At 34.5% G+C, this 8,522-nt stretch overlaps 1 protein-coding gene across 1 annotated transcript; it reads right to left on the bottom strand.

The window, feature by feature from the left end:
* Positions 1 to 991: 991 nt before the first annotated feature.
* On the bottom strand, positions 992 to 8,198 carry scel (sciellin). Its single transcript, XM_083536450.1, has 22 exons — positions 8,028 to 8,198; positions 6,663 to 6,721; positions 6,246 to 6,348; positions 5,991 to 6,053; positions 5,745 to 5,840; positions 5,592 to 5,627; positions 5,240 to 5,296; positions 4,729 to 4,806; positions 4,292 to 4,333; positions 4,096 to 4,185; positions 3,913 to 4,017; positions 3,740 to 3,841; positions 3,599 to 3,658; positions 3,444 to 3,509; positions 3,295 to 3,363; positions 3,125 to 3,187; positions 2,970 to 3,038; positions 2,836 to 2,892; positions 2,652 to 2,717; positions 2,467 to 2,575; positions 1,584 to 1,686; positions 992 to 1,474 (listed from the first exon to the last, which is right to left on the bottom strand). Exons 2-22 carry the CDS (start codon positions 6,703 to 6,705, stop codon positions 1,458 to 1,460), a joined length of 1,494 nt encoding a protein of 497 aa, XP_083392576.1. The 5' UTR covers positions 6,706 to 6,721; positions 8,028 to 8,198; the 3' UTR covers positions 992 to 1,457.
* Between the last annotated feature and the right edge of the window lie 324 nt (positions 8,199 to 8,522).

Below are 8,522 nucleotides of genomic sequence, written 5' to 3'. Positions count from 1 at the left end.
GACTGCTGCCCAATCCTCACAGCACCGTCCCTTACGGTCCCTCCTGCAGGTGGTGAGCCCACGGGAAGGTCGGCCCCACGTCACTCCGACATCACGGACCTTGATATTTCCCTCGTAAGGGACCCCTGGAGCATAGAAGGTTAAGGGCCTTGCTCAAGGGCCCAAGAGTGGCAGCTTGGCGATACCGGGGCTTGAACCCCAGACCTTCCTAAAATTACCTTATTTTCTCTTTAAAAGGCCATATTTGATATGGTTTATATGTTCTGTTATGAATAAAATAAAAGATTTGCAAGTAATTGCATTCTGATTTTATTTTCATTTTACACAATGGCCCATCTTTTTTTAAGACTTGGGTCATATGTGCATAAGGGTAAGTTATAATAAACAAAAAATATATTATTATCTATATATTACAGTTAAAGTCAACTAATTATTTCTCATTTATTCTAGATAACATGATGGCTTTGAAAATGAGGCTGCGTTTTATTTTGGTTTTTTGTTGTACCTCATCATCATCATCATCATCATCCTCCTCCTCCTCCTCATCATCATCATCATCATCATGTAGCCACAAATTCCTTTTGTTGGATTGCAGAAGTGGAACTTTGATGTGGTCTGATAAGCCTCAGATTTTGTGTCAGATGCTTTTCCATGGTTGTAAAATGTAGTTATAGAAGCCACTATATCATTTTTGCCAGGTTAATCTAGTACCATTATAGCCATTTCCCTCTGTCCTCTCTCATTAATGAAGTGTAAATGCTCGTAAAACTGACATTCACTAAAGAGTTTGAAATACTCAAACTAGTCCATGTGTTTCTAACAGCCATGCTACAATCACTTAGATCACATTGTTACATTATTAATGATGTTTGACTAACTTAAACTCTTTACCTGGCTATTTCGCTTATTGCAGAAATAAATGTGTTCCTGTTAAATAGATCTTAAAAAGCTTCTTCGTGGCATGGATTGTTATACTAAATAAGTGAGATGCTTTATACCATTTAAAAACAATTTTATTGGTGGTCAAACCAAAATGGAGTACATACTGTATATAAATGAAAAAAAAAAAAATAATAATAATAATAATAATAAAATAAAATAAAAGCTTGAAGAAATTGCCCCAAAACTTTATTGACAAAATCTATTTAAAATATCGTGGCTTATAATTTACTTTGTTTGTTAATTCAAATTCAGTTCACAATTGACTGAAGTGTGATAAAATATTGAAAGAACAACCTATATATTTATTTGGAGGAAAAAACCATGAAGAAACGAGTCCCTTCCCTGCATTTTCAACAGATCCACCACCCAGAATGCCTTATCTTTCTTGTATTTTGAATGAATAACCCCTGCTTAGGTATATTTGATATGCATCTTATTCCCATATAGAACTATTTGAACATTATGTAAAATATCTTAACGTCTCTGCACTTCATGGTTTTGCAGAAAGGTAATCTTCAGCGAATCCATTTACCTGTAGGACAAAAATGGTATTGTTTAAAATGTTGTAAGTTGTAAATGTTATAATAGTTTTACTTATAACATCTATAACACTGTAATTATGTGAGTATTGCTTTACTTACTCCTTGTGACACCAAAGCAGCCCTCACAATGCACCGTACGCTGGTACAACCACAAACTATCCCCTGCTCTCAGATTTCCAAGAGAACACTTACACACATCACACTAGAGTATGAAAAAGAGAGTGTGAGAGTATGCTGCCATGATTTGAACATAATACAGTTTGGCTGCCAAATCAAACCCTAAATGATCTTTAAATAATATTACATCATATCAACCACAGCACAGTTTATGTTTTTATTTAGATTTGTTTTCAATTCATTTCAATAATTTTTTTTTAAATGAATATCCAAGCTTTATATTATTATTATTATTATTATTATTATTATTATTATTATTATTATTATTATTATTATTATTATTATTATTATTATTATTATTATTAATATTATTATATCACTATTGTTTCTGTAATAACAATTCATTCACAGGGTTCACATTATATATGCATCATCTAATAAATCTATCAATACACATAATCTAAAAAATACATAAGCAGTGTTCTGGGTTGTTGTGGGAGATATTTAGTTAACACTTTCAAAGTAGCTTTCTGTCAATATCAATACATTTTGGTTGTAAAAATTCCTTTTCCACCAGTTTTCAGGACAGAGAAATTTTTGCCTTGAGAGTTATCAAATCTGTGACAACTTGCTTTTTTGTTATCTGTGTTAATGGGATCTAAATTGTTTCACAGTGCACAGTGAACATTAAATGGAACTATAAATGGTTAAAAGAATATGATGTGTTGTTCTTAAACAATATAATAAATACATTTATATTTTCAAATTTTACGTCTTAAACAATGTGTTCTAATATATTTAGGATAAAATGTGGTTTTATTAGATAAGAATTCTTGCAATAAATAATGTTTCTACATTTTTTTACCTTGAAACAACTGGCATGGCACTTTATATCCACATCCTCTAGAATCATTTTTGTTTCCGCAAGCATTGGTTTCTGGCAGAGTGTGCAAAGATCCCTTTCTATGATTTTCCTACAAAAAAGATTTTAAAATGTAAATATTTTCTGTCAAAGAAAAAGTCAGAATTTGCAACGCCCAGTTTAATTACCTTTCAGGTGTTGTGTAAACTGTTCCAACAGATCTTGATGTGTAGGTGTCTGAGAAATTTTCAGGTCTATTGAGAAATGATGTGCCAGTTAAAATACAAAACTTCACATTCAAAATTTAGCACAACAAAAAAATATATAGTTAATCTATATATATATATATATTAACTTGTTATTTCATTGCACCTGCTCTCTGAGTAAGTTGTTGTAGTGTAGCTTTTTGTGGAGCCCCTGCGATCATAACTGCGTATAAAAAAATCCACAAATTAAAGTGTCTGCAATCAGCATTCAATTCCTAATCTTAGAAACGTAAACCATACCTGTCCGAGGATGAGGACACGGTCTTCACTGAATCGGTGACCACCGTATCAGTAAGATACTCATTGAACCTTCGAGAAAAATATAATGACATTGTGAAATGTCTGTTGGTCTCAAGTGATCATGCAGTTACAAGAGTCTATATGCGAATGAGTACCTGTCGTCTTTGAAAGACCTTGAGGTGTACGTTGTAGAACTTGTTCCACTGCTTTTATCATTCCTGCGAGAAGATCCGATATGCAAAATAGTTCAAAGGTAGCACAGATTATGTACAAAGAAAACCACTAAGAAAAATGCCATTTATGGGTCACACCCAACATTCCATACCTTGTGTCAGATGCATAGGTTGACTTGATGGATGTGGGGATAAGGGTATCAAACAACTCATCCTCAGCACTAGGGGAAATTAATAAATTAATCTATGGTCTTTGTGCATAATGAATTTGTGTTTATATAAAATCATATTGAAAAATCACCTAGATTTGGAGCTGATGGAATAGGATGTTGTCTTAGATGTTGGAGTAGTACTTTTATAGGTTGTGCTGAAATTGATAAGAACAAGAGCTTATCAGAAAGTGAGGGTGAGGAAATGACTCAGGTTAAAGCAAATGTGAAATTAATTTGCAATAACCTTGTAGTGCTCTTGGTGGGAGGGGCTGGTGGTGCTAATTTGACTGATTTGGTGTCTTCTCTGAAGGAAAAAGGAGTGTTATATAGAGTTACATGTATTTCTGAGTGAAACGGAATAAGCCATGCTTTATGCACCACTCACTGAATTATTTTGCCCATCATAGTATCCACAGTGATGGTTTCTGTCTTGGTGGTCTTGGAGGGTGAGATTGGTGGTACTGATTTGGCAGTTTTGCTGTCTTCTCTGGACAAAATAAATAGTGTTAGAAAAGAAACCAAAAGGTGTGAAACATCATGAACAACTTCACCACTCACTTTATTATGGAGTCTTTAAATGTAGTCACAGTGACAGTTTCTGTCCTGGTGGACTTGGTGGGTGAAGATGGTGCCGTCTCAGTTTTGACAGTCTTCTTTTCTTCTCTGAGAAAAATAAAAAGCTTTAAACAACCAAAAACGAAACAGAACAAGTAAAGCTTCGTACACAAATTTTCCACTTACTGAACAGTCTTATCCTTAGAAGTAATCACTGTGAAAGTCTCGTTTTTGGTGGTCTTGTTGGGCAATGGTGGTTTGACTGTTTTTATGTCTCTGAACATTAAGAAAAGAGAGTTGTCTAGGGTTAGGTACACAAAAAATTATGAAACAAAATATAAAACAATTAATACAAGAATACTGAACTGAAATATTATTGTACCTTTTTGTAGTTGCCTCGACAAGTGGCGGAGTTTGAATTTTCCTTCCATTAAAAATAAATAAATAAATAAATTAGTGACTGTGTGCAGCTTATGCATAATACATCTTACATTTAAAAGAAACAAAAAGAAATAGTAAATATTATTATAATCATCAGCGTACAATGAGGGGATGATTCAAGTGTACAGTTTACATATTTTACTTTTAGAAGTGCCTACAGAGGCCAAGAATCGAAGCAATTGATATGTACACAGGAAAACATATCCTGAGGAGATTAGCTGCCATAAATTAGACACTTCACTGACAGAATCTTATCACTGTAGCCATTAACCTTTGGGGCATGTAAAATGAAAAAACACAGACTTATAGACAAGATAGCTGTTTTAGCCTTGATAATGAGTGGTAGATTTGAAATATATTAACACTAACAGCATTTACCCAGCATTAGTCTTGGAGTCTGCCAAGACCTTTTCAGTGAACGTTTCCGTTTTGGTTGGCGTCTTCACCACAGATGTTCTGAAAAAGTCACAAAAATGTGTGAGGCCATATTACAGTTTTTAAAAATAAAGTTGCATGTGCTATCTATCTATCTATCAATCATTCTTCTTTTTCTTCTTCTTCTCTTCTTCCTCTTTCAAACCAACTTCCTGCATGTGTTCCCTCACCACATCCATAAACCTCCTCCTTGGTCTTCCTCTTTTCCTCCTTCCTTGCAGCTCCATCCTCAGCATTCTCCTACTGATATACCCCATGTTCTTCTCTGCACATGTCTTAACCATCTCAATCTCGCCTCCCTCACCTTGTCCCCAAAACATCCTACATGTGCTGTCCTTCTAATAAACCCATTTTTAATCCTGTCCATCCTCCTCACTCCCAAAGAAAACCTCAACATCTTACTATCTCTCAATTATTGATTAGTAAAAAAATCATGGGATTTTTTTTTATCTACCTGCTTGTAGTCACTGTTGTCTTTGTACCATCTTTGAAAGATGTAGTAGTAGTATTGCTGTAAGAGACACATAAGATCATTCAGCAAAAGAATGTGACATTTCACTAGGTGTGTGCTGTCAGGGTGTGTTTTCCCTTGTATTTGGCACTACTGGTCCGGTAACTTTGGAAAAATGATGGGTGGGGAAGGCATACTTTAAATGTTGGACATTTTGGGTATGACCGTGTATTCCACAAGATTACCAGATAAGAGTCTACCAATGTAGTGCAAAGCTGGTGTTCTGCATTTTTTTTAAGAGCAAGTGTACAAATATAGATGCAAGACTGAGTAGACCAGAGTTCAAATGTGTTACCTGCTTGAATCCAGCTCATCCTGACTCGTACTGAATCTACATATTTAAAATAATAAGCAATAATATAATGTTAAAATAATAATAATATGAGGTGAAAATATAAGTATGTTTTTTATATATTTCTTTTTATCCATATTTTGTAGATTGTACTACCTTTTTGACAGGGACTGGACTTTCTTTTTTGTTGGACTAATGGGAGTTACTGTGGAGGAGGTGGTCGTGGTGGTGCTGCTGTTTATTTCTGAAGAGCTAAACAGATTAATGAGCAAACACATATCTGGTGATGAAAATATTTCAAATGCTCTTATTCATTAGTTCAATTGCATTTAATTGGGTTTGACATCTCAGGTGGCATTTTTTTTTGTTAAATAAAAGATGGCTCAGAAATGATCTGTATACCTGCTAAGATTTTCAGTAGATTTGAACTGGCCCAGGACACTTCTTCCAAAGTTTGAATTCAGGCTGTAAGAAGACACTTAGGATCAACGTTTCATTAAAGGAACCTTAAATTATGCATGTATGTATTAAATTGTATTCCAATGATGATAAAATGCCATTATGACATACAGCTAATCACTTTTTCCACCCTTAACAAAGATAGATCTTTTCCCCCTGTTTTTTGTCTATATGTGCTTTGCCTCAATGTTCACTTACTCCACTGGTTTATCATCACTCCCATCTTTCTTGATCCAACTGTTGTCCTTCAGGAGGGAAGACTTCTTTTTACTGTCCTCTACCACACTAGACTTGCTCTTGTCTGCAATTACAAAGCATAGTGGCATACATAATATTTATTAACTCTTCTATCAGTAATTATATAATGAGTTTTCTTGGGAAAAGAAAGTTTGTTCAGACCATCGGTATTCATTTGTAAGAAATGGCAATATGATTATTAATTTTTCCCTGTTCTCCAGAATCAATTCCCAATGAACATTTAGTTCCTCCAAAGTACAACAATGAACAATGTGCCAGTACTTTGATTCTCTGACATTAATCTAAACTGGCTGCATTTTGTTGTTAGCATGACCTGTGTCACTGTTGCACATATAGGGGCATAACACATGGTCTTACCGGTCACAGGAGGATATGATTTCCTAGGAAAGGTGGAGGCCATGGTTTATGCTTGTGTTCTGAAATAGAATATAAATTGTTGACAATATATAACACACAGTGGATGAAATCTAAACACTCCAACTGATTTAAAAGACAAGATAAGATCATGCTACCACACCTTACTGGCAATGCTGTGTAACAATGATCAGTTCAGATTTCACAGAACCATAAAAGATGGCATTGTACTGTCTCATGTATGATAACCTGGTTTCCATCTTAATTTTTTTCTGACACATGCTTTTCAGGATAGAAAACTTGTCTGTCTTGATCTTCATTAGACACACCCTAAACAAACATGCCCTTGTCATCTAAAGGGATGCCGAGTTTTCTCCCATTTAATGATAACACACATCTGCAGTGTATAAGCTTTTTAAAATCAAATTCAATCAAAAATATGTAGAACATACTACAGTGCACCAAGACCCTGTCCTGGATCCTTGAAAATCTAATCGTAATTCTCAGGGAGAAAACAGTGCATGTGTTTTTGCTATTTGCCTAAATGATTTATGTGTTTTAAACCATGTCATCATCATAAAAGTCTTATCCATACCAAAACTGTAATTTAATTAGAATTCATGTTAAAATAAAATGAATAGGAAAAATGGAAAAACAAATAGACATTTTTTAAGTTCAACTTTAATATGATTGAGATTTCAATGTAAATATTGTTCAAGTGTGGCCTGTAAGCATGTTGACTCATTTTAGTTTTTTGTGCTATACTTTATTAACTTGTCTTTTTATTTAAGGCCAATCACTTCTTATATGAATGACAAATCAATGCAAAAGAAGGTTTCCATAACATATTTATCCATTTATGTCCATAGGAGAAACCTTACTTGTAATTGTAAATTATGATTTTTTTCTCCACAGCATTCTTAACACAACTGGCTAACTGGCATGATCCTGGACTTATTTACTGTTTCAAGTAATAATGACTTGATTCGAAATGTATTTACAGTAAGACATATGTACTTTTCTTCTATCAATGTACACAAAAGTACAACAGCATAGTAATCTATTTTCCCTTCTACACTGGGTAATTCTATCACATTATCCTTCAGATACTGTAAGACAAGAAGTCAACATAATTATTCAATAAAGTAATACAATAATACAGTATCTCTGTCAGCTGCACTACATATGATGGTACATAGAACTTTAATGAAATGTTTTGGCTTTTGAGACTCCTTTAAGGACCTATGTACCGTACATTTTTATGAGTATTTCCTTTTAATAATTTAGGAAAGAATCCTTTCAAAACTCTCTATAATGCAGTTTTTTTTTAGGAAAATAAAACAACTGCTGAATCCAGAGTTGACTTACCTCAGTGTGTCAGTGGCTGAGGCTGGAATGTGAATATGTTTCCAGAGCTTCACTGAATTTCACTTGCTGACAACAACTGGGCAGGGCAGCTGAAGGTGTGGCTTTACACAGTACACAAACCAGTCCCTCAACCTGAACGCTATGTCATGCACACAAAGTGCTCCCATGCGACAGACGAATCAGTAAAAGTAAGGAGGAGTGGTCGAAACTATTCAGACGACGAGGCATTTTTGAGCACCGTGTCACATACACGGTTTTACACATTCTTGCACTTGCGCATTTAAATCCCACTATTGTACTATGAACACCTGAAAATGTCACATTAGTTAACATGTAAACATAGTCAGGCAAGCGTTTATAACAATGTGGGGTTTTGTGCTTTCGAAGAGAAAGTATCTTTGTATTCTGTTGCTGGAACCTTTCTTCTCTGGACTGCTTTGTACATGGACATTACAAAACCTACAATGCTTTTAAACTGTATCTCTCACACCTTTA

Source organism: Silurus aristotelis (genome assembly GCF_946808225.1).
Source record: "Silurus aristotelis genome assembly, chromosome: 3".
In the NCBI taxonomy this organism is placed as follows: Eukaryota; Metazoa; Chordata; class Actinopteri; order Siluriformes; family Siluridae; genus Silurus; species Silurus aristotelis.
The sequence above is the reverse complement of the archived record's forward strand: the minus strand, read 5'-3'. Positions and strand labels throughout refer to the sequence as shown.

Coding starts and splice junctions, on each gene's coding strand:
- scel (XM_083536450.1), bottom strand. CDS start 6,705: ATGGCCTCCACCTTTCCTAGGAAATCATATCCTCCTGTGACCG. Junction 6,349..6,662: donor ATCATATCCTCCTGTGACCG/GTAAGACCATGT, acceptor TTGTAATTGCAG/ACAAGAGCAAGTCTAGTGTG. Junction 5,628..5,744: donor GTCCAGTCCCTGTCAAAAAG/GTAGTACAATCT, acceptor TTAAATATGTAG/ATTCAGTACGAGTCAGGATG.